Genomic DNA, 27,230 nt, shown 5'->3' with positions numbered 1-27,230 from the left:
AAAAAGATATAGATGAGAGCTAGAATTGGTTAAATGGAATCAATTATATACAGTAATGGCAAAGTTCTTAGAATAAACTGCAGGTTCAAATCAAGTCTCTGGAGTACATCCACAGCTGGGATGGGTCTTTCAGTCCTTGGTTCAAAGCTTCAGTGTAGCAAAGTCCTTCCAGAGGTAAGAAGTGGGAATGAAGACAAGATGGAGATGAGGCATCAGCCCTTGATAGTCTTTTCCAGGTGTAAGAACACCTTTTTGTTCTTACTGTGGAAAATTACAGCAAAATGGAGTTTGGAGTCACATGGGCAAGTCCCTGCATACTTTGCTGAGTCACAAGGCGTATCTGCCTTCTCTCAATGGGTCAGTCATATAGCTGATGGTCCTTAATGGGCCATCAAGCAGGCTAGGCAGAGCTGACACCAACTTGTCTGGGGTGTCACCCAGAAGCATAGCATGATTTTGAAATACAGACAGTATAGAACCAATATTCATAACTTTAACTACAAAAATGATACACACATATAGACAGCATAATCATAACCAGCAAACCATAACCTTGTCTTAGACACCTTATTTGACCCCCTTTATACAAGATTTGGTGCCACTACAGGACCTTGGTTGCCAAAATTATCTATACGGTCCCAGATTATATCAATAACGTCACAGGGGTATACTTGTATGGACAGACGCGTGCGCTCTATGACTATGATGACACAAATTGGACGGTTTCTGTTGACGCTAGCCTTTACTTGGGAAGCAAACCGTTTTAGGGCTTGTCTAAACACAAGGGTTTACTTTGCACTAACTTTTGAAATGGCCTGCATACACATGACACAAACCCTTAAGAGAGTAACTCTGCAGTCTATACTACACTTACAAAATGTAATAAATTCCTTGTGTATTGAGTTAGTGCAGACTAATGTTCATGGGTATACCTCACTCTTATGCTGTACCATTCTGGGACTTCTGAAGGACAATCCAGCAGGTTCAGCATTGCTGCAGAGATTTGGAGTAATTCCCAAATTTGAAACAAGACAATGCACTGTGGGATGGAGTTGGGAAGACTGGCTGAAGTGCAGCTGCAATGCTTGTGGCTTCTTGAGCTCACACTGGGGAAAACTTATTCTAAACTGCTCTAGCCCAGCCACACCTAAGATAAAGATTGTTCCTTGCTGCTGCAACTAGCCACTACAATTAAAGCTTGTAAAATGTCTCCGGCAGCTTTTGTTTTGACTCAAGATGTTGTACAAGCATTGTAAACTCAAGGTGCCCCAAGCAATGGTTTCCTTTAATTTTTACATTTTTTTTGGAGCAAACAGGGCCTGTGTGTGAAAGAAGGTGTTTGTAGCTGCCTACCTGTGACACTCAAACTACAGAGCTGTGAAATGAAAAAGAAGCAAAGAGAAAATCCAGCCAAGGAAACAATGTGACAGCCAAGCTTTGGGAATAAATTATTATAACACTGAGTCTTTTTCTTTTTTTTTTTTTTAAATGTTTGAGTAGAGCCAGAGCTATGTTCTGAATTATAGGTTTGGTTCACTTAACCTCATTTTATAATGAGCTGCAGGCAAAGCAGCATTTCTTTGGCAAGAAGTAGAAACAGCACATTAATAGCCTGCTGGTTTTGATTCATCTTGACATATCCTATTTGTGGGGTTTACATATGCAAATTAATCTATTAATAAATTAGTAATGTCAGAACTGAATTTTAAAAACATCATTTGTTAAGAGTCAGAAGGACAAATTATGCTTGCACTTACACCAGCATACATCTGGTATAACATCACTGATTGCAATGGAGTTATACCACATTTACACCTACGTAAGTGAAGCAGGATTTGGCTCAATCATCCTAAAATAGGTGTTCTCACCTCCACAGGGCCACAAATATAGGCGGTACAAAGAAAACTTAAACTGGACAGATTTGAACTGAAGAATTCCCCCGGCAGAGAAATTCACAGAGGGAATTTCTGTGAGCTTTAGGCTGATGGACGGTGGGTAGCCAGATGCTCTTACCCCTGGAGTAAGGGGAAGATTATTTGTTGTGGGAGGAGACTCAGTTGGGCTACGTTACCAAAATCTTTGGGCCCAGCTCCATGATGTAACACCTGGGAAACCCAATGGGGTGTAACTGAGGACAGAATTTGACCTATTTAAAAAAATTCTTTTGCTTTTAAAATACATGCTCTTTACCCAACTGTTCTGACCTGATTTTCCTCCCCTTCAGTATTGTTAGCTAATGCAGCTAACTGAGCTGAATAAATCATGCTATGGGGCACAAGTGCATGTGGCAGATACAAGTCCACCAGGAATCACAATGATGAGAAGCTCTGTCTATTAAGCTTGGAAAAAGCATCAGCTTCCTGAATGCACAAAACCGGAGTGCTGTAAATCTCCCCGCCCAGCCCACCCCCATCATAAAGCCAGATTATGGCTGATGCTGGGCAGATGCAGTAGGGGGGAGAAAGCACAGCAGGCCCTCTTCCCCACTCCAGGGTATCTCTGCAGGTTGCAGCTGTAGTTAGGCAGGCTGTACTGATAGAGCCAGTCGGCCCCAGAGAGCGGTGCTTACAATGGCCAGGGCCCCACACTCTTCATGCACACCAGGAGAGCTTCTCTGGAGGATAGCTCAGTGGTTTGAGCATTGGCCTGCTAAACCTAGGGTTGAGAGTTCAATCCCTGATGGGGCCATTTAGGGATCTGGGGAAAAAATTGGGGATTGGTCCTGCTTTGAGCAAGGGGGTTGGACTAGATGACCCTTCCAACCCTGATATTCTATGATAAAGAGATTGTGCTTCTATGAAGTAAGAGCTATAACTTTTTCAGGTGGTCGCACATGCCACTAACCAACATGCTCCTGGGGTGTCTTTGGAGGCACTGGGCCCAATTCACCTTGGCCCTGCACCTCGTGTAGTCATTGCATAGCTGCTAAAATACGCTACCCCAGCAGAGGGGGGGGCATTTGCACCCATTTTACACTGGGGTAAGTGATGCACAAGGGTAATAGTGAATGGAGCCCAGACCGCCTCCAATGCTACTTCAGTGTAGCGCCTCCTCTTTTTCACCAGCATCTCTCAGGCTCTAAAGAGACTCAATTAAACCTCTATGGTGTGGAAAGAACTACATCCCGAACAGATTGTTTCCCCACTAATTAGTATTTCATGGCTTCCCCCACCTCCACTTCCCCTCAGTTACCTGTACGGTCAGAGTGAGAAACCATAGCCAGACAACACGCTCCCTCAAAAGAAAAAAAGTCTTTAAAATAAAACAGGCCAAACCATTCAGCTAATAAGCGAATAATCCATAGAACAGTTTCAAAGGGTAATTTTAATGCTATCATACCACTGTGATGTTTAAAGGAGGGTTTTTTGGTTGGCTAGTTTTTGTGTGAGTCCAGAGCTGCAGAGACCAATGGTGACGACATCCAGATTAAAGAGAACAAAATCTATTATCTGTCTCCAGATTTATTCAATAATACTAGTCCAATTTCCAGCTTCCAGGAATAATTATAGTACTGCACATGGTTCACATCCTCCAAGTAATACCTAACCTATATTTTAAACTAGGCTGTATTGTTCGTATTGACTCTTTTCCTTTGGTGTCTTTAACAGTACACATTCCCCATCACCAATTGCATCTCATCCTGTATTTAAGCTTCCCTTTGCGAAACACTTCAGCTTTAGATGAAAGTCAATCTCCTTGAAGGAAATGCATATCCTGTATCTTTTCTGTCCCGGGATTAATTAAGGTACCCTATCCAAAGTCATGTTCTGATTGGTTAGTTGAGGCTTGGCCCTTTTGATGATGTCACAACTGTGTATTAACTACCAACAGAAGCCTTGATTCACCATTGTGTTACTCATGGAGTACTTCACAGAGAGCTATTTGCTGTCATGGAAATGCTTTTTCCTTCCACAGATGGCATTTCCATAAATTACAATTCCTTGAGTGGAAAAGCAGGAGGGAGGAACACCGAGGTAACTTGCAAAGCCATTGACTGATATATTTCAGATTACTAGCTTCACCTGTCTTTCAGAAATAGCTTTCAGCGAACATCGTGGTGGGGTTTCATTGTGATAAGGAGACTTGCCTGTTGGAAAACAGACCAAGACCACTAGCCGGCCACCAGACAGTAATGATATTCAGTTACTAACGTCTGGATTTAAGTCAGCAATCTTTAACAATCCTCTGAGCTATCCAGTCCACCACGACCAGGAGATTTTCATTGTCCCACGTCCAGTTTGCCTGTCATGGGCCAAATCCTGCAGAGCTTCAAACAAAACTCTAATTGACTTGGCCTTATCATAGAATCATAGAATATCAGGGTTGGAAGGGACCTCAGGAGGTCATCTCGTCCAACCCCCTGCTCAAAGCAGGACCAATCCCCAATTTTTGCCCCAGACTTATTTGGTGACTTATTAAAGCAAGACTTGCTTAGCCTTCCCTTTCAGGATATGGCTGTGCCTCAGGTTCCCTGTTGGCTGGCTGTCTCCCTTCTCCATGTCAGGGATAGTTTTAGCCCTCCGTTCCCAAGGTAAGCAAGAGTCCAATGGAAAATGTCCAAACAAAAAGGCTTCACTCGGTTTGCTCTCTGAGCCACAACCCTCCTTCCAGGGACCTTGGGAACTTTTCCCCTTCTGAGACAACCAACTGGTTACAGAGGTATCAGCACATTGCTTCTTGAAGGCAGAGCTGAGGCATAAGTGGGCCCATGTTCTCCTTCTGCCAAAGCCTTCAGTCCTGAGCAGGGGCATCATTTGCTATGAGGCAGGGCAGACTCAGTTGCCCCTGCCCAGATTTTTGTTTGGCCTCCAATAGACTTTTCATAGGTCTATATGCTCCACTATTTCTCCCCCGGCCTTTGCAAGATATAATAAATCACAAAGAATATTCTATATGCTGACACAACTTTGGCCCCCCCCTAGAATTTTTCTGAAATGACACCCATGGCCCTGAGGCCCTAAACAATAAAGTAGCTATCTGCTCCAGCCTTAGACATTCCCACTTCACTCTTCCTTCCCATCCCATAGCCCCTGAGTTATTGCTTGCTTGTCTGTCTGATTCTTAGGCCTTCTCTCTTGCTCTTTTCCAGGCTTCTTCATTACAGCCCATCCCACACTCCTTCTCTGTTGGTAGCCCCACTCTAGGTCTTGCCCACCCAGACCCAGTTGCTGAAGAGTAACGGTGGTGGGCGGTGCTGCTACTCTCTTTCTCTGGGTCTCTTTTTTGTGGAATGAAGGGGAGCATATTTATAGCCCTTTCCATTTCCCAGCATTTCTTGCTGTAGCCTGCAGTTCCTATTAATTCATCCAGGAATTACAACCCCTCAGAGTGCTTTAATCCTGGGCCAAGACAGTAACAGGAATGTTGGGCCTGGGGACTGCCTTTAGCCAGCATGTGCTTTTACAAAGGCCAGCTTAAACAGCACTGCATTCTGTGCAGCACTTTTTCTAAAAAACTACTTCCACTATAGCCAGCTATATACACTGCAAGTACGTAGTTCTGCTCTGATTAGCTACTGGCAGTTTCCATGATTTGCATACTGTGGGCTACATTATCAGCTAGTGTAAATAGGCCTACAGCCATTGACTTCTCTGAAGTCTATGACTATTTACAGCTGCTGAGAATCTGTCCTTGTATATTTTATTTTGTATTCACAATTTGGAGCAGGCCAGCCCGTTTCCATGAATCATGAACACAGAACTGCTGACCCTGGTTCAGAAGCGCCTTTTAGCAAGGCACCTTTCTCGATTTTAGTGTAATAACTTAGGGCCAAAAATCTGTAATTCATAGGTATGTCATGCCTCAACCTCAAAGGGACATGTCAATGTGTATCCAATGGCAGAAACTGGCCCTCTAATGGGATATCCAAATTATGAGAATCCCATATGATACCTTTTTTATTCACTTACAATGTAATTAAACAGGGAAATAACAATCATGCAAACCAATAACACAGGAGTCCAAGGGCCAATAAACCAAAAATATACGGTTGTGGTTTTTTTAATTCAGTGCTTCATGCCAACTCAATATACTCAGGAATTGGTAACTTGCTTAAAAACTTCAAAACAAATTTGATGAGTTTCAGGAATTTGCTAATTGCTACTAGACTGCACAGTTTTAGGGGGATATGTTAATGCAACGTTTTGATAAGAGAATTCTATCTGTAAGAGTAAAGATAAAAAATTACTTAGCTGTGAGTAGATAATTTGGCAACTCTTATTACAGTTGTGCAAAGAACAAAAATTGTCTTTTGTTCTAAACTATTTCTTGGTTTAAACCAAGAAGGGGAAAAATCTCAGTTAAACCTGACATTCCAACATGACCTTGCTGGGCACAGGTTTAGCAGCTTATAGTGCAAGAAGAAACTATTAAATAGTATAGAAATGTTAATGCAGCTGGCTGCTTACCTCCAAATCCAGGTCTCATTGCAAAGTCATGGTTGTCTATGCGGAGAAGCTGCTCGGCCTTTAGTGGGCGTACTTTGGTGCTGTCTAATTTCCTCGTTTTAATATCTCGTTTGCTGTGTTTTAAAAAACAATCAAGTCAGGAGCTTCATTGCTGACATTCACAGTAATGATTAAATTAGATTGAGGGGGGAGACCCAGAGTGGAAATGCACAGGACAATTGTACTGAAGGAGAACATCAACAAGATATGAAAAGTTGGGGGTGGGACACACATGTCCCCTTCTATCCCCTCAGAGGTTGCATCTCTGGGTGTGGGAGAGCATGTAACAGAGAGATAAACACTTGATGAAGAAACTGATACATTAGTTTTCACCTAGCTACCTTCTAATCCTGTTTGGAAATAACATAATATGTTTGTAGCTTTCATGTGAGCCACACTAAGTCATATGTATTACTGGGGGAGTGGCGATGACCTCATGTAGCGGTTGCTCAACACTCTTCATGAGAGCATTTCTATTGTTTTTCAGGAGCTCTGATGTCTCAATTGTTTGCAGCAGGACTCTAAAATTTGACAGTGAGATAATCCTGGGGTCAGGGAGGTGCCTTTTGGTGTCCCCCTTAAACAAATCATTCAGATTTGGCCAAGTTAGAAGCTGAAAAGGAATCACCAGTTCTAATTTATATTTTGATTACTACAGCTCATTGCTAGATTTACTGCCAAAACCAGCCAACACTCCATTAGCACTGTGCCTGGCACCATCTCAGAATGCCCTACACCTCTGAACCTCCAAAGGAATACAGACAACACAGATGATCCTTTTCCTGCTGTTGCTGGAACCAGGACACCATACATGCTAGACTCATATCTAGAGACTGGTGTTAAAATTATGTTCCCTTCACAACACTTTTTATTAAGCAAAGGCTCAGACCACACAAAAAAATTACACAAGCTGGGAACAGAACCTAGGTCTTTAATGTGGCAGACTCATGTCTCACCCACACTGTCTCTCGGAAAGAATGTATTGAAGTTTAGCTTGGCTATGCGGTATGTGAAGCGTGACTACCCCTGCATATGTTTCCACTGTTTCAGTGCGTTGCGTGTCCTCCACCAGTGGCTGGCTTACCGAGACTGTTCCCAGCTATTGTAATTACTCTTTTAGTTGGTGTGGTAGAGGTCTCTGCTGAAAGTTCAGGGTTCAACCCCCTTTTTTTTGATGGGGAGGCAGGGAAACAATGTTAGTGGCACATAATAGAATTGGTTTTCCTCTTTTCCCTTTTTAAAGAAAACCCAGGAAATTACAGGATAAAAATATCAATGTTAAAAGAATGTTAAAAAGCTTGTTCAGTTATTATTTATTATATTTATCACCATACCCATGAGGAGCCCTCATCATAGACCAGGACTCCCTTGTGGCAGGCCCCAAAGACAGAACAATAAGAAGCCACATGCAGTTACTGTGAATCACGTGCTTCAAATGTACCTTTCTGCCACTCAAAGTGGATTTTCCAATGTGTTTAGTAAAATCTGCATTCACTAATGTAAAAAGCCTAACATTTCGCCAGTCAAAATGTTTTGTTCTTTATAGTAGGGAAAGGACTAGGAGAATCATCTCTTTCTCATGTACTTTTGGTTAATGCTTTAAAATCTTCTTTGCGAGAGAACGCAGATAAATAGCTTTGGAGGGGGAATTTGGGTTACGCTATTAAACCAGTGAAAGTTGTAGGTTAAGTAACATTTTTCACATGGGATTCTTTATAAAAGGCCACTCATTTAACCAAGGCCATCTCTCGGCAGCGTCCCTAATAATCCTAGTGCTGGCTGAAAGGGATTTCCCCAGGAGGAAAAAGAGGTTACTGGAAAGTTATACCCTGTTGAAATGGGCTGGAGATCATGCCCCCTTTAGAAATGATGCCAAAGAGAATCAAACAAAGAAAAATTAAATGTATTTGGCTCCTTTCTGCAGCTGCTAAACTCTGGGATCCTCTGTGGCTTGGAACCTGCAATCTAGTCCCAATTCCAAACTTAACGTTGCAAGTGGTCTATAGAATATAAGCATTTGAGGCCAGATCCTCAGCTGGCGTATATCTGCTAACTCCATGGATTTCGAGGGAGCTACGCCAATTTGCACCTGGTCCTGAAATTCCTCTCCAACTCCCTTCTCTTTGTATGGAGGTCAATGTTGTGACATGCTTCTCCCTTTTATCTTGCCTACCTCACAGGAGTGTCATGTGGATTAATTAGTTAAGCTCTTTGAAACCAAAAAAAGTTGCTTTAGCACCAAATATTATTGCAATCATACGGCAATAGGTCTGTACAGTATGTCAAGCAGGATTCTACTGTGGATGCACATTCCCACTGTCAGACCCCTCTCCCATTTTGTGAATTGTTATGCCAGTGGTGGATACTGGATCAACAGCCAGAAATTCAAGTCTGCTATTCACAGAACAGGACAAGTAGAGGGAATCGTAGCATACACATCTCTCTCACATCCCTACCAACATTCCTCAACTCAGATGAGCAGGGACCACCTTGAGGTGTTAGACAGTAGGTCAGTCTCCATTCCCATGCAGTTCCTCACCCATTTGCACAACTAACAAAGTGCCAGTTATTTCCCATTTTGATAGCGGGATTTTTTTTTTAATGGACAATGAGTCCAGTGGTGATGACTCCTAGATATTCAGTTCATTTCAGACGGACTGCTGAACAGTCATAACTTTCAGGTCTGCTTAGCTTGGACTGGATTTGAACCTGTGACTTAAAGATGAGTCATTACTAGTTCCCTGAGCCGTGCAGCTTTTCCATGCACCTCAGTTATTAAGTTACGATTGCTTCCACTACCATGTATCTCTTATACACAAATTCAGCAGGCTATTCCGTGATTCAGAAGTGGTGCAGCTGCCAGAGGAGTCCAACTATGCTGTATTTTATCAACATATGGCATGACATGAATAGGCTATGAGCCCCATGCTGTCCATTATTACACAATGCTACGCATACAGAATATGGGGAAACAATCGCCTTCTCTTTCGTCCTCCCATAAATTTAACTATTTATCAAAATTTTTCCTACTTTCATGATAAGGCAGTATTTTGATGGATTGGGTTATTATTGGCAGTAGATTGAGACCTGGGATTTTTATTGACATATTATAATGTAAACATGGGAACACGTTCAAAGGCCTCACATGTATGATATGAAATTGATCTATACAAACTGTTGCTGGGGGGGGAAAGCCATTTCACCCAGAAACTTAAATGCAAAAGGCTTTATGTCACTTTTTTTTTCCTTTTAAAGCAGCCACCTCATATTTTTTAAGCCTGCCTTTTGCTGTAATAGTTAGATGCAATAATCCCAACTAAAAACTAAATAAAATATATTAAACAGCTTAAGCTTTGGGATTTGCAGTTAGACGTGGAATAATTCCATAAATAAAGTGTCGTGGATAACTATATTCCAGAAGAGTAACATACTGTAATATTGGGGGGAGGGAGGGATAGCTCAGTGGTTTGAGCATTAAACCCAGGGTTGTGAGTTCAATCCTTGAGGGGGCCATTTAGGGATCAGGGCAAAAATTGGGGATTGGTCCTGCTTTGAGCAGGGGGTTGGACTAGATGACCTCCTGAGGTCCCTTCCAACCCTGATATTCTATGATTAAAATGAAAACCTACTTAAACTAGCCTTATTCTGTTGTTGAAAAAAGCATCTGCATACAATAGTTATTACACTGATATTTAGTGCAATAAAGATAATGTAATAATGATTGCATAAACCCAACTTTAGATATGAATTTGTTTCTGATGGTAGAAAAAACCTGAAACTCTTGAACGACTATATGTTGACAGCGATACAATAATCGCAATACTTAACTCTTATGTGGTGCTTTACATTTTCAAAGAGCTGTACAAACATTATCTAACTGATCACATATACACACCCACCCACATTATATAAGTATTTAGAATTATGATACAGAATGATCAGTGATGGAAACGTTACTGTAAAGTATTATTGCTATTTGTCTCATGGGGGCACCCAAAGGCCCAAGTCAAAACTGGGACCCCACTGTGCTAAGGGCTGTACAAACACAAAGATCAGTCAAGTAGGACTCTGAACAAAGAGAATACCTTCTTAGGTTTGGTGACAGACACAACATTTATTAGCAGAAGAGCAGCAGCGAGCCAGGGTTTATAGCTTACCTGTTATACTTTTTCATGGATGAGCATTTCTGTTGATGATGATGATGAAAATGATGATGATCACTTTGAGAACTGACACTGGTTAGCACAGCTGTTGGCCAGAGGCAGGTGAGGAGTAGCAGCTTTATTACCAGGACCATGTCTACCAAAACAGAAATGCAATGGATTCAACCAATCCACCTCAGTGACCTTTCACTTTTAGTGGTCCTGTTATTTAGAGACAGCATACCATAAAGAGAATGCAGGTATAATGAGGCATCACTAAAAACAGAAGACAAAGGCATCCCAGTTTTGATTTCCTCTCTGAGCTCTCCTTTTATTCTAGCAAATTGCAAAAATTCCTTAAAATCCACACACGAGGGTACCTGCTGTCAAGCAGCTGCAATTTGCCTTTAGAAATGTAATAAATATAACCACTTATTTTGTTGATTCTCCGTTTGCGCCACTGCTTCCACTCTTTCAGGGTAGGTTCTTAGTCGAATGAGAGCTTACTGAGTGGGTGATAAAGCAAATGTAGCCCTGTGCAGACAAAAGGGTGATGTCAAACATTTAATCCCCCTTAATCCCACACAACACCATATAAAAATCTTTCATTGTCCTATAAAAATATGTGCTTAATGAGACAAGGTCACTAAACTAATCTTAGTTACTGTGTATATCATCAAAATAATTTTCTACACAGATCAAAATATGTCATTAATTGAGTAAGCAGCGTTTGTCCCACATATTACTGACATTATTTGCTTTTGTGATTTGGGGTAGCAAGCACAGAGTGACCAGGTGTCCAGTTTTCAACTGGAACACCTGGTCGAAAAGGGACCCTGGTGGCTCCACTCAGCACTGCTGATCATTGCAAAATCAGGACATAGCCCTTACACAGAGAATGATTTTCTAAAATACAAGCACCTGTTCCTCCAACTGACTTCAGTGGGACCTGTGGGAGTTCAGCACCTCTGAAAATCAGGCCTAGAATGTCTTTGAACCCTTCAGCCAAATTAGCTACAATTCACAGCACTGATCAATACTCTAGAAAATTAAATGTCAAATTCTGGGCTCTTCTTTTTCTTCACATTGGTGAACATTCAGTTTCTAGCTCTCGTAAAATACATTACAATTGAAACTACAGTCTGTCTGATTTCTTATTTTATTTGCCCACTGCACTTTTTAGTATATGCTATGAACATAAAAGGAGGGCTGCCTCAAATTTTCATAGTCCAATATCCAGCTGTACTCTCATCACTCCCATTTTCCCACACAAGGAGGCCCATTTATATCCAGTTGGTGATTCAGCTGAGCCTTTGCGGCATAAGGCCTCTCTTCTGCTTTCCTCTGAAGCTTATCTGGACCTCTGCTTATTCCAGAGCTATATATAGCAGCTGCACATTTTCATATAACCTGATATTAGGATCATAAAAAAAAATCTTTCATCCCTTGCGTTTTGCAGCACTACGTTCACAGCTTCTAAACCAGGGACTCCCCACTTCATCATTCCATCTTTGCAAGATCAATCACTGAATTAATGTTATCCCTAAATCTGCTCATTTAGTTTGGAGACCAGTAATTCTAGAAGTAAAACATATCAGTTTTACTGCCCACAGTTAAGGAACAATCCATTTTGGATGATCTCTGGAGAAATACTGGGCCAAATTCTTCCTTGACTTACACTTCTAACAACCCCATTGACTTCAGTTGTGTAAATCAAGGCAGAATCTGACCCATTACTTTGATTACCCCTTGCTGATAACACTGCTGCACCCTCCACCACACTTGTCCAGCTTCTCTTTGGGAGTTTCCAGAGTTGTTTTTTGTCTCCAGGGCTCATTTCTTCAAGAGTCTCTCAATGATTTTTGGAGAGGGCACAATCAATGAGGAGAAAACACCAACAAAAACAAACTGTGAAAGCAGATGGGCAAGTTTGGCTTAGTTCTGACGTTGGATCTATGGAGAAAAACCCTCTCAGCCATTTGGCCCTGTGCATTTCCCTGACCGTGATTTTGGGGATAAAATGAGCGGACTGAGTAACAGATAAAAGGGTGAGTGGGATGGAAGGAAATTGCAAGCTCTTTCTACGGCGGTGTCTCGATTGACAATTTATACCCCTCTCTTTATTTCCAAAATATTAAGGCCCCAGTAAATGACTTTAACGGGAGAGCTTTAGAAACAAGATGCATTGTGGGAATAAATTCTAAAGAGGAGAGAGATGCTTCAGGTGGTCAAGGGCGCACAAAGGCAACCATAATTCTGTGCTAACATTGCACCATCTGGATAGGCTTTCTACTGTCCCTTGTAACACATTGTACTTTTAAACCTTCTTCCAACAATCCCCTATTTGCAGATTTATTTCATAACACCTGACAAATTAAATTTAACACAAATTAAATGCTCAGGAGACAAGGCACAGTTTCTAATCTTGGCTCCTCACATTGACAGTGCCATTTAGGGACGTCTACACAGCAAATGGCAGCGAGTCTCAGAGCCCGGGTCTACAGACTCAGGCTTGCCGGGCTTGCATTACGGCACAAGAAATAGCTGTGTAGACATTTGGGCTCAGGCTCAAGACGGGAAGGGGAGCGTCACAGCCTGATTTCCAGCCCCAGCTGTTGTTTCAGCCCCTGTTGTGTAGACATACCCAAAACAGCCCACACCAGGGCCGGCCCACAACATTTTGGCACCTGAGGCAGGGAGCTCAAATGATGCCCCCATGTCCCCTCGCTTGGGCCAAAACTTTGAAAGGTCTCAATTCTGCCTTCTTCCTGTTCTACTCCTCTTATGGTACTGCTCTGCTACCTACCACAATAAAGGAGAACTAACAACTTAAAATGCCTTGTTCAAAAATTTTAAGTAACACTTAACTTTCAAATGCCTGAACACCAAATGTAACTTTTCTTGTCTGCATAGTAACACAAGCATTTTTATCTGTTTGAATAATCAAAGTGGTGCTTTCCGTGCCTTCTTGGTTGAAAAGATTTGAACTACTTCCTGCTGAAGATCCACAGTCTAGGCCAGCTCATGCTCTGTTGAGATGATTGCAAGGCTGACCAGCCTCTCCAGTGTCATGGTGGAGCATAGATGTGTTTTTATTAACTTCAGCTAGGAGAAACTGCGTTCTCCACTGGCAGCTGTTACCGGAAGTGTTAGAAGTATGTGCAGAGCAACAAAAGCATTTGGAAAGAGGGTGGTCATCTTATTTGTGCACATATATTCCAGAACAGCCTTTGGAGTTGATCCTGCTGAAATGTATCTTGAAAGAGCTTTCAGTTCATCCCCTAAATCACTCGCATCAATATCGCGCATGTCATGTGTCAACACGGTCTCTAGTGCCCTGCATTGCTGGTGTCAGTCTTCTTCAGGTACAGTGAGGAGTTTTGGAATATCATACAACATCCCAAATATACTTCTGTGCTCCTTGAGCTGCATGAAACGTTCAACTGACGGTATTGCACAATCTAGCACCTGGTTAAAGAATTCAACTTTGAATTGTTGTTTGGGGTCTCTTATGGGATTATCCCGTGCCTCGTAATCAAAATGCCTTCTTCTTTGGTGACTCCTGTATTCTTGAATGGGTGGGAAAATAGCTTCAGTGTGAAGTTCCACTGCCAACTTCTGTGCACTCTTCAGAATGCTTTGAAATCCCTCATCTGACCGGTCAGACTGCAGGTATGACTTTGCTTTGTCCAGTTGTTCCATTGCTCTGGATATATCAAGGTCAACACCTTGGAGTCTCTTGCTTACAACATTTATTTCAAACAATATGTCATGCCACAACACTAAGCTACACAGAAATTTGAAGTGATGTATGTTTCTGGTGATTCCATTGCCCTCTGCCACTGTTCTCCCATGAACAGTTCCTGTTATAGGATTATCCTCCATAATGGCAACTATGGCATCATCTATCTTCCCAATTTGGTGTTTGAGAGGCTTTATCGCCTCCACTCGACTTTCCCATCATGTGGCACTCAGTGGTTTCAGTGTCAGAGAGGATGTTCCCAGATGTTGTTTCAGAATTTGCCATTGATGAGTTGATGCAGAGAAAAATACATAAATGCTTTGAATTACATTTAAAAATTCAGCAACCTCACTAGAAGCTGATGCTGCATCACTGACTACCAAGTTCAATGAATGAGAACTGCCTGGGACAAAAAAAGCTCGACGGTTTAACTCTTGGATCCATGTCTGCACTCCTCTGTTCTTTCCTCTCATGTTGGCACCATTATCATAGCCCTGACCTCTCATGTCAGCTATCACAATTCTCATACCATCCAGCTTTTTAAGAAGCATATTTGTCATACCAGCTCCTGTAGTATCATCAACGTCAGTAAGTTCTAGAAAATGCTCTGACAGTCACCATTGAAGGGACATTTTCACTAAGTTCTGTTGTCGTTACAAAAGGCACCATTAAAGTAATTTGTTCCGTATGGCTGAAGTCAGGTGTGCAGTCCAGAATAATAGAGTAATATCTTGCTGACTTCAGATCTGCCACAATCTTCTGTTTGACTTTTGTTGCCAGTAACTGATCTCATTTTGAATTCTTTTTCCAAGGTAGTGGTGTGTGTACATTTCTTGGGTGGTGACTCTTCTTAGATGCTCCTGGAGTACAGCATCAAACTCAGCCATCAGCTCCACAATTTTAAGGAAGTTTCCATTGTTTGGCACATACAGCTGATCTGAAGTGCCACACAGTACTAGGTTTTGGGTAGCAAACATTGTTACAATGGCAATGAGCCTTTTCAGAACATTTTGCCAGTAAAGCAACTCTGATGCAATCTTCTCTTGATGCGGATCATCTAGGGTGGCCTTTAACCTTACTCACATCTCAAGCTCTTTCCACCTATAGAATGCTCTCTGGTGATTTGCTGCCTTCTCATGGCATGCCAGATTTCTAGCCAGATTTTTCCAGCCCTTTGTTCCTGTAGAACCCAATGTGGCTGGAACATTAGACTGGAAGAGTTTGCAACAAAAACAGTATGCAGCATTCTGGGTTTTTGAGTACATAAGCCATAGCCTCTCCACTTTGTCACCATTGGGGATTTCACGTCAGTAATGTGTTGGATGGAAACTTCTATTTTCATTGTCTTTGGGGAACATGAAGTTTTTCACTTGCTGTGGCCCATGCAGTACAAGGAAGTCCCTCAGGCTACTTCTCAAGTAGGTCCACAGTCCTGGATCCTCTAGACTTAAGGAATTAAACTCAACAGCAGCTGTTTCTTGCACCTCCACCACACTCTTCTCTGATCTACACTTTTCTTCAGGAATGTGCGTGGTTACATCCATTTGAGATGGAGATATGGATGCTGCAGTAGCTGCCACGTCATCTGCACTCTGACTGGAAGATCAGGCATCTCCTCACCACTCACATCCTCACTGGGGCCAGAGGCTCACTGTGAACATTTGTGTCTATGTATCTCAGGAGAGCTCCTTCCTGCGTAGATAGAAAAGCTTCCTTTGCTTGCTTGCTTTTTCCAAATGCTGCCCCAGAGGGGTGTTTTTTTCTTTCACTCATGACTGCTGTTCTGTGCCAGCTATAGTGGCTCTCAACACTCAGTTGAAGGGGACAAATAAGCAGGCTGGAAGCAGGGCCTGAGTGAGGGAAGATATCAGCGTCTTAAGGGCCTAACTGGCTCCTACTACTTCATTTGACTGCCTGTTCTCCTCAAGTGGGTTCGGGGAAGCAGCAGGAAACAGGAAGCTCCCTCAGAAGTTGGTGTTAATCAGTCCAGGGTCCTGGAGGTGCTAAAGAGGTACATAAGAGGCTCCTCCTCCTCTCTCTCCCTGCAGCTTTCGGTTATTCCCTCTCACCATTTCTCCTGTCTGCCTGTTATGTCTCTTGTGCCCTCCTTCCTCCAGCACAGCACTCCACCATCTCTGTGCATCTAGAGCAGAGAGAATACATATGCACCAGCAGCAGAAAATAGTGAAAATGTTGTTAAGTGCCTATCTGCAATGGCAATAGGTGTTCCACAAACCAATGAAACTGATAAATATAAAATAAATATTCTACTCAACAGGAGCCCCCCTTATGGCACATTTTCTTTCTATTAAGTAAACCCAAATGGGTTGACATGAGCGGTGACTGGAGAGTGATATAGTCAAGTGCAGTGGAAGCTGATAAAACAACCTTGAATCATCACCAAGGATATAGAAATATGCATTCTCAGTGTATTTCTTCTTCTTAGGGGGCCAGCTGACCCAAAGTCATTTGAGCTTTGGACACAGGGATGTGTTGTCTGAGTTGAGAACTGGACACTTGAGACCATGATTTGCCCCTGATTTAGACCTGTTTATACAGGTGTAACCCCATGGATTTTAACATTGTTACTCCTGACTGATGCTGGTGCAAGAAACTCAGCCCCTGGGCTGCACAGAAGTAAGTCCCCACCGGGTTTAGAACTGGATGTACAAAACAAATATAAAGTGGGCACTTAATTTGCTGCAGTAGTGTAGAGCTGGGCTGGCATGGAAAGCATTAGGAAGAGGTGGTTGTCTGAAATGGAAATAAATCCTCCCTGCTGTTTTCCAAAGGAGGGAAGATTACTGTTCCCCTTTGACCACAATAGGCATCCAGGTGATGTGAGAGGCACTGAGAGTCTGTTGTGAATACTTCACAGTGAAAGGTGTAGAAAATGACTTGTTGACTTACAAGAGTAAGAAAAATCCTGGCCCCACTGAAGTCAATGGCAAAGCTACTATTGACTTAACTGGGGCCACGATGTCATGCTAAGTGTGGTTTTGAATGGTTTATCGTGTGTATAAGCAGGTATCTTTTCCCCCTTCGCAGTATGTGTGTATAGCTCCACTCTAGTTTTATCATCCATTGTTGTTCATCCTTAGGCTGTAATGTTAGAGTGCAAGAAATAAGAATATATTTGTCTTTTAACTCCCTGCACTTTGTGGCCATTTGATTTTGTCAGGAATGTAAATTATGGGGGGAATGAGCCTCACATGACTGCCTACAGATAACACACGACAGAAAACCCTCTTTACAGAGAGATCAAGGAGACAACACATAACCCTGAGTAATTTACACAAAAAAGGGGTTCGATATTAACAAAATATATAGCAATATATTAGTCAGTTTGGGAACTGCAGGACTTGGCCATAATCCTTCACTATCAGAAGCAATGCACATTGCACCAAAATTTGTCTTTTTTAAATATATTATCTACCAGTCTGGGGGGAAACAAAACCAAAAACTTCTCTTCGCTACTTTCTAGTCTGACAACAGGTATATATCAGCAGTTCTCTCAGCTTATTCTCTTCCACTGATTTCAGTGAAATAACTACACAATCGTATTCACCCCTTTGTTGCTGTTCCTCTATTCTGCCTACCAAGTTCATTAAGCATTTCCTGCCAATAGTACATAAAGTATATGCCTGGAACCCGCAGTTTTAACAGCTGGGAATTCATTCATAAATGTGCAGTGTATCCTTACCAAACTCTGTTCTGCCACGTACAAACACAAGTAGAACAAGGATGTTTAATGTACTAAAATACATATCTTTCAGTTTTGGAACTGCAGCCTTTTTGTCCTATTCCAGTCAAAACTGAGAGAGAAGTTTATTGATTAAAGTCCGATCTCTAGTGGTCATAAGACACTGTTACCGGTCACCATACACAACTCACTGTGGCCATTTGCCAGTCTTTCCCCTCCCACTGATTACTTCCAGAGAACATTAAACAAGCATAATAAAGCTGGGACCAAGTTTCAATCTTGGCAGCCTAACCTAGCTGCCCAACTCCTATGCTGAAAAAGGTATCTCAAATGGATATTTGGCTGTGCTGATTTCAGTACCTAGTTTTAGGTACCCATTTTTGAAAACATTGCTCCCCTCCTTTAACTTGCTAGGTTTATAAAGCTCAACAACTTCCATTTTACCAGTGTCTGGCAGAAGGAAGGAGCTCTAGATCCAAAAATGTTGTGGGCAATCACATTTCTGGTCAGTTAATGAAAAATGTGGTTATCCTACATATATTTAACCCTTGGAACTCACTGCCACAACATATTATTGAGGTCAAAAGCTTAGAAGGTTTTAAAAAGTGGCTTAATCATGTATACAGATAATAACATGCACTATTTCACTCGATAGGTCATCAATTTATATGGCATAAAAATCTTTCATGTTTTAGGACAAGTAAACCACTGTCTAGGGTTAAGAAGAAACTTCCTCTGTGGGGACTGTGGAGGTTGTTTCATTGTCCCCTATGGAGGTTTCACACCTGCCTCTGAAGTATCTAGTTCTTACCCGATCATACCCAGTGATCTGTGCTAAGTCCTCTGCTTCTTTACTGACATTTTATATTCTGAAAATAAAATAAAAAACCTTAACTACAATGACGTGATAAAGTGAAAAGGTTTTTTAGATCACAGGCAGTCTGATAAGACCAATGTACAAAAGGATTTACTGATCCTCATGTACACCTATGTGCTGGTGACGGGTTGCCCCCCATCCTCCGGGGTGCCACCTGATGTACTGGGGTACCACTGAGCCCACCTGTTCCACCAGCCTGGGCTCCCTTACACTGTCTTGCTGAGCCAGGCCCTCAAGCCTCCTCCAGCACACACACAGGAAGGGATACACCCAGCTGCAGAAAGACACAGACACTGAAATCAGCACTACATGGGAAGGCTTCAGCTAGAGAATTGCCCAGCACTCAAGTGCACGCCCCCTCTGGAGTGTAAACCCCAAATTGTATCATCTTGCACTGCACAGAGAACTATACAGCATAAGCTCATGAAATCCATCCCCTCCCATAATGTGGAGGAAGATATGAACAGCTTTTCCCCCACCAGTTATGAATTCCACAAACTGGTTTTAGAGAAAACAAAAACAAGTTTATTAACTACAAAAGATAGATTTTAAGTTCCTATAAGTGATAGCAAGCAGATCAAAGCAGATTACCTTAGTACAGGGGTTGGCAACCTTTGGCACGCAGCCCCTCAGGGTAATCCACTGGCAGGCCGCGAGACATTTTGTTTACGCTGACCATTCACAGACATGGCCCCCCGCAGCTCCCAGTGACTGCGATTCGCCGTTCCCGGCCAATGGGAGCTGCAGGAAGCTATGCATCTATGCAAACCACCGAATGATGTAACTACATTGATTCCAGTAGAGTAACAGCATAAATAAATTTGACCCCTAATAAAGAGCTGAACTGAAATTATCATTATAAGGGCACTGTCTTCAGCCAGGGTGGATTGATTAAAATCAAAGCAATGTAATCATTGATTTAAATCAGCAAGCAGGAACCTTTGATTTCATACAATCTGTTTTAATCTTGTTTTTCATTTGTACTTTTTAGTTATTTTCCTAAAGAAAGGTTGAGTCATTGGTTGGTAACCATTAAAACATGTTGATTTGCAACTATCTATAGCCTTTACACTAAATTTGGTGCTTCCTTTTGCTAATCAGGAAGATACAATATATGTATACACATTTTAAAGCAATTATATAACTTAACATACTTTTATTCAGATTCTCGATTTTTACGTATTTTTATTATCTTAGAAAATGGCAAATGATGCATTTCTTATTTGCTAGATGATTACTTTTTTACTAGTGATTTGTAGCAAGCTCTACCTGTATGGAAATTCAAATTGAATTAAAGGTGCACAAAAACAGCATATTAATTTTTTTATTAAATAAAACTACCTTAAATGGCTTGAAACATAAGAAAAACATTCTATCAGTAAGTTTTATCAACACATGTTTTACATGTAAAACTATGTAATTTATTAAACAAAGGAAGCATCATCTGTAGTTTGTGAAATGAACTGATTATTTCTGGTCACAATGGGCTGGTCTTCACTACAGGGAGATCAACACTGCTGCAATCAATGCAGCAGGGATCAATTTAGCAGATCTAGTGAAGACCCACTAAATCGACGGCAGAGCACGCTCCGGTCACCTCCCCAAGAAGAGTGAAGTAAATCGACCCTAGCGCATCTCCCATCAACACAGTGCGGTGAAGACACCAGGGTAAATCAACCTAAGCTATGTCGACTCCAGCTACATTATTCAGACAATTGGAATAGCGTAATTTAGGTTGATTTACCCCTGTAGTGAAGACAAGCCCTATGCCTTTCAGGATTTTAGGGCTAGTAGATCTCATCCTCTCACACCTGATTTTTATTCATAGATTGGAAGAGGGAAACAAGTTTTACTGCTTTTTCAACTCCCAATTGGTTTACTAACTTTGAACAAACCAGTCATTGAACTGAACTAGCTGAATAAACTGAAATGAAGAAAATATTGCATCCACAGAAAAGGCTACTGCTTGCAAAAGCTGATTTAGCACTTGAAAAACTCTGGTTCCATGTGCTTAACCCATGATTTCCACCAGTTCAGTGGTTTAAATTTCTTTAAAACTTGTCAGTAAACATGTACTGCTTAATATTATTTTGTATTTAATTTAATGATTTTAATAGATTATAATAAGTTTAGGCCTTAACATAGGTTATCAATTTCAAATTTAATGTTAAATAGGTTTATTTAAACCTGTATTTAATTTAAATAAAAATCCAAGTTAAATTTTTTAAAACATTTTTTTTAAATTAAAAAAAAATTTATTTTTAATCTGCCCTCTCTGCAATGCTGCATTTATGTGTCAAGAGCCCATTTTTATGGATCTATATTTTGGCCACAAAAAGCCACTTTGGACTGAATCACAGCATAAGGTCTTAACAATGATGCAAGCAAGACGAGGACCAAAACACCAGCTCTGGGCTCTCCATTCCTAGAGTATGGTGAAGAGATGCCAGTTAACTTTGCAGAGCAACAGTTTTACTGCCCTAGAGTCCAGCGAACTATCCAATTGCTGCAAATCGATTCAATATAGGTAACATTTCTCCTGATTTATTAAATAAGATAATGTGACTGGTTTCTGGACAAAAGAAGAATAAATCAACCAGCACACATTAGTCAGTAAAGAAAGTATCTCCACTGAAGACCTTGGATTTCTCTTCCCCTGCCTAGTGTGACATGGTAACTGCCCTTGTGATGTCATAACAGTCTGATGTGAGACACTATCCGAGGCTTTTCTTATTGTCTGCCTCTCTCACTTCTTTCAGAGTGCAGCTGTTCTCTCCTCCGTGCCCACAGAAACCATGGGAAATGAGCTGCAGCTACAAGCCATGTGGAAAAAAGTCCCTGATTATCCCAGGAGTCATCCTGCAAGGGTGGAAATTTCTAAGATGCATGACGAAAAGGCTAGAATTATCACAGCGGAACGCTAAGAGCTAGGAGGTGCCTTTTTCTTTTTTTCCCTCTTTATTTCCTCATCATTTCCTTCTTTTTTTCTCTTTCTTTAATCTATAGTTTCTTTTCAGAGCAAGTGTTCATTCTCCTGGAAGAGAAGCCAGGGAGCCCGCTAGATAGTAACCACTGCCCTTGGGTTCAATCCCTGCAGTGAGTCCCTTGGGCAGCCCCAGCATGAAGGGAAGGAAGTAGTGTAGCATCTAGAAACCCCCAGTTCCTCCTTTATTGAGCATATATTGTAGACAGCACAAGTAGTGCTGCCTGTAGTTAAGGTTGCCTGACATTTTCATCGTAAGACCGTGTGTTCAGTTGCTTAGAACTTGGACAAACTTTAACCACTCATGCTTAAATTCTACACGGCAGATGCCTGTGGTGATGGGGTCGGGGTGCAGTGAGGGTCCTGGGACTGGAATGAGGACACGATAACTGGCCGGGGCAGAAGGGGTCAGGGCTTGAAGAGAACAGGGGCAGAAGGGTCTGTGACCACACTACAGCACATTCCTCTCAGAACCTGGAACAGAACCCAGGTTTTCTGAGTCTCAACATTCTTTTACTGACAGAAAAGAGCTGTGAAAACCCATGGCAAAATGTGTGCCTCATCTCCCTCTAGCAGCTGGCCCATACAGAGCATGACAACCTACTATTGCTAACAGTTACTCTGTTAGTTCAAGTGACAGAGGTCTGTGCAGTGGATCTAAACATTTTAATCCTGCTGATAACCCATGTGGGTGTCAATATAGTTCTACTTCATGGCACTTGTTTTTTTCAGTTCGCTTTTTTAAAAGCCTAAGACATTACATACAAAAAACCTATATTAAAAAAAGTTAAAGTTGCAAAATCAAGCATGCAAATGTGTTAGGAAATGCCAGAATTAAGGTTGCCTGTGCATTCAGAGAATGATTCAGGCTTGTGTACTGAATGAGGACGTTTTCTCTAAGATGCCTGCCTCATTTGTTGCAGAAGATGGAAGATGTGTAGTGAATGAGACAGGGTGTTACAGGAAGAGAGTGGTCTCGTGGTTAAGGCAGCTGAACCACCCTGAAGAACTGGATTCTACCCCTGCTTCTGCTACATAATTCCTGTGTCACGCTGGGCAAGTCAGTTAAGCCAAACTTTTCACTGTGTAGTCTTCATTTTGTTGGATGACCAATTTGAGGCGCTGGGGTCTGACGTGCAGAAATGCTGAGCGCTTACAGCTGCAACTGAAGTTAATGGGTGCTGTGCTGTGCTCGAAACAAAAAAAAGTGTTATAAATGCTAAGTTCTCTGAAAAATCGGAGTATCTCTACATGGGCACCCAAAATCAGCTCAGACTTTTGATATATTTTGATATTTGATGTTCCTTGGTTCCCTGTCTGTAAAATGGGGATAACACCACCTCTTCATCTCACAGGGATGTTGTGAAAATAAATTCAGGAATGTATGTGAAACACTCAGATATGATAGTGATGAACAACATCAAAGGCACTAGGGGAAAACAACAATAAGTCTGTTTTCAGGTCACAGTTTTAATAGCTGGCAGTAAATAAGGCCTGGAGTCATACACAGAAGGATAAGGATAAAATGAATTACTGAATAGCCACTATGCAGTGAGCATCATCCACCCTGTGTACTGAATCAGGCAGGGGTTCAATGAAAAAAAATAGTGTGTGATTGTGAAATTTAAGGGTACGTCTACATTGTAATCAGTAGGTGCGACTGCAGCCCAGGTAGACATAACTGAGCGAGCTTTGATCTAGTCAAAGCTAGTTCAAGTAACAAAAGTGAAGCCTCTCCAGTATGTACCCTGGGTCCTGGAAAGGCAGGGCTAGCTCATGCCATTGCCTGTGTTGCCATGGCTTCACTGCTATTATTACTCATGCTAGCTTTCATCCAGATCAAAGCTAGATCAGGTATGTCTACATGCACCGACTGCAGTGTAGACATACCTAAAGGCTGAACCAGCATGCAAAGGGCTGTCCCCTAGTGGGGTGGGGGGCCCGGGACAAATCAGCCAGGATAGGCCCCTCTTAACATTTTTTATACAGGTGAAGAATACATTTTCTACTGGACAAAGGCTAGTTAGATTTTTGATAAACACTGAGCAAATGATGCTCCTCGCTGAGTCTGACAGCGATGCAGAGGGAAAGAAAAGGAGAACATAGAGGGAAAGTACTCATTTCCTGGAGCATTTTCTCTGTAACAAAGTAAGCTTGCTGGTCAGTAGCACTATCAGAGTGCCGTGTTTTTCTTTCTTTTATGTCCCACTTACTTTCATTTATTTTAATTGGATCTGGGACTAAGGACAATCGTCACACCTTAATCCTCCAAACAACAAAGCAAGGGCACAAAGCCATCAAGAATAAAATACAAGGCACACAATGATACATCTCTTTAGCGACTTGAGGGTTTGGGTTTTTTGCCCCTGTAAATAATCCAGGAGGTTTCAAGATGTTGCAAAAGAGGTTAAACTGTCTCTAAATCATATTAGAGGTGGGAAAACCATATTTACCAGTCCCCAAACCAGGGCAGGTTTGATCTCTCCATGCCTAGATTTACCAGCAAGCAGCAACTGGAAACACGGTCATTTTATATTTGTTTTAGCCTTTTAGTTCCTTTATGTTGGCAAATGGAAATTCAGTCCCATTTGCAAACCAATGCACCGGGGCTGGAAACAGTCCAAGACCCCAGCAACCCTCCTGGGGCTGCCCTATAAAGGCTGAACTAATCATTAACTACAGAGGCAAAGCGAGGTCTGTTCCCTCCTCCTGAGATCCCAGGCAGCAGCCAAGGGAGAGGTGAGTGGCTATTGCAATGCTCAACCCCGCACCTTCAGCCTTCATGCAAAAAAACAAACTTGTTTCAAACCTGCTGAAATCGATCGGCCCCCAGGGCATGATGGGGAGCAATGGGGAAAGCAGTCTCCCCTCCTCCCACCACTACCCATTGCAAGCACTTTCCCTGTGCTACCCCCACCGAGCAGAGTCCGCACTGCCAGCCCCCAAGCAGAGAGCCGCTGAGCGATTCTCTCCTGTTCTCCAGGAGCCTGGGCAGCAGCCCCATCACCACCTCCCGGGGAAACCCCCCTCTGCGCCCAAGCAAACCGCAGCACAGTAACTGCCCTTTCCCCCGCACCTCCAGCGAGCAAGTCACGCCGGGATGAGACGGGATTGGGAAAAGCGAATCCCCCTTGAAAATGGGAGCGCCGCGATCGGCTCGTCTAGTAACAAACACAGCTGAATAGCATAAGGAGAAGACTCCGCTCCTACCCTCCTCCCCACACATATCCAGCCTCCAAGTGTAGCTGAAGCACGGCGCCCCCCAAAGCACGGGCCCCTCTAGAGTGGTTGCCCTGATTTCCCATACCCACGGGATGCCTCTGGTCATGCATATGCATGAGAGAGCACAGGCAGCCTTATTTTTGGCATCATCCAACTTATGAGGGCTTGACTTTATGTAACCTTTACAGTCTTCTAATGTATTTTTCATATGTCATGTATATGTTTGATATGAGGAGAGGGAGGACTTACTAGACAACATGCTACCCTCTCTGGCCTGTGCAGCACTGGACGCCAGACTTCTCGGGCACTGCAGGAAATCCTCACCCAAGTAAAAGATTCCATTTCACTTCTCACAAGGGTCCTAACAACTCTATCACCTTCTGCTCATATTCACGTCTCCTCCATTAGCTCTGGAGCCATGCCCAGGAGTGACCACTCTCTCCTGGGGTGAAATGAGAGCTCAGTCCTATGTCTATTCCTTCTGACATGTCGCCACCCAGACTGCTGTAGGCACTGAGACAGATGTTGCCCATCAATACCATGTGCATGAATCTGTCTTTTTTTAATTCAGTGGAACCATACTGTTTTTCAGGCCAATATGTGTGCCTGAGTGATCTGGCACAGCGGATTGTTGGAACTGATGTGCTGAACATGGCTCAGGCCTGACGGAGCACATTCAAAAGGCCTGTTTCTCCACTGCCCCTTGTGCAGTCACTTACACCTGTGCAAACTGAGGGCAGCAAGTGTGTATAATGCCACCATTCTGATCTGGTAGCATTTTGCACTGATGTAACTGACTTCACTAGGGGCAAGACAGTGGAGAATCAGGTCCAGATTGTTTAGTTGATGTTCCCAGGAGCACCCATTTTATATTAACTTGGGCATCTAAATGAATGGTTTTTAAAGTGTCAACATTTTTATTAACGATGACAAAGAAACTAATTCCCACCTGCAGGGTGTGTTTACTCAGAGCACACTGGGGAATCAGCTCACAGACACAGAGATGCTTTGCTATTATGAAGGGCCGTTTTCAATTTTCTTCTCCAGACTGACATTAACCATTGCACTACAGCAGAACACCCTTGCACATAGCAGCCGCACCTGGGAACGTGGACATAGTGAAATTTCTCCTGCCTCAGAATGCTGACATGGATATCCAGGATCACCTTCAATACACCTCACTCCAGGAGGCTACTAAGTTCAAGTAGGTTTCTTCAGCGTACTACAACTACTCAGTCCCTCCATCACTAGGGGGCGGGGCTCGAGGGCTGTCATTTTTTAAAATGCCATTTTCTCCTACTGCCTTTCTCCCTTCTTTCTTTGCTTGCGCTAACTGTCCACCAGAATGATAGATGAATATAGATAAGCAGAGAGAGGCTAAGCAAAGAATAGAGACTGCATTTTTAATCGCTTTGCTTAGTGCTAACAATGCACTTGTGCAATACAATAAACAGTGCAAAGAGAGCTCCTTCTTGAAGAGCTTGCAAGGTAAGGAAGAAAGAAAAGGAGGACAAAGAGCTGAGAGAGACCAATAGAGAAAGAAAGAGAATGAGAGAGCTGTACTGAATAAAGCAACAGATAGAGAGAAAAAGATTCCGAAGGGTGTTACAGAAATAGTAAGGTCAGAGGGAGGTATCCACTCAGATGTAGCCAAACATACAGCAACAAGGGTATTTTCCTGGAGGGTGAAATTGGGGAAGCTTCTGATTAGTTTTATTTCTCTTTCTTCTACACTTCAGAAACATTGATGTTATCAACGCTATCATGGGATAGAGGGAAGGTCCTCTTATGGATTGGTAACTGGCTAAAAGATATTCCTACTGTTTGTTTCCTAAATGGTCAGTTTTCAGAATGGAGAGAGGTAAATAGTGGAGCCCGCCAAGGGATCTGGTAAAAGGGGTAAACAGTGAGGTGGCAAAATTTGCAGATGATACAAAACTACTCAAGATAGTTAAGTCCCAAGCAAACTGTGAAGAGCTACAAAAGGATCTCACAAAACTGGGTAACTGGGCAAATTTGTTAGTCTCTAAGGTGCCACAAGTACTCCTTTTCTAAAATGGCAGATGAAATTCAATGTTGATAAATGCAAAGTAATGCACATTGAAAAACATAATC

At 42.3% G+C, this 27,230-nt stretch overlaps 1 protein-coding gene across 2 annotated transcripts in view; it reads right to left on the bottom strand.

Moving 5' to 3' along the window:
• The window catches only part of GABRR3 (gamma-aminobutyric acid type A receptor subunit rho3), a 92,336-nt gene that overhangs the window by 34,241 nt on the left and 30,865 nt on the right, over positions 1-27,230 (bottom strand). The window contains exons 2-3 of one of the 2 annotated variants that reach the window (XM_073305060.1): positions 10,604-10,745; positions 6,408-6,520 (exon numbers count right to left, since the gene is read on the bottom strand). In XM_073305060.1, coding sequence (XP_073161161.1) covers positions 6,408-6,520; positions 10,604-10,743 — 253 coding nt within the window. In that variant the 5' untranslated portion in view covers positions 10,744-10,745. The remainder of the gene's footprint in view (positions 1-6,407; positions 6,521-10,603; positions 10,746-27,230) is intronic. The other variant, XM_078848025.1, reaches the window with a different exon arrangement.

This window comes from Lepidochelys kempii, chromosome 1, assembly GCF_965140285.1.
Source record: "Lepidochelys kempii isolate rLepKem1 chromosome 1, rLepKem1.hap1, whole genome shotgun sequence".
NCBI lineage: Eukaryota > Metazoa > Chordata > Testudines > Cheloniidae > Lepidochelys > Lepidochelys kempii.
Note: the sequence above shows the minus strand (reverse complement) of the source record. Positions and strands in the feature narration are given on the sequence as shown.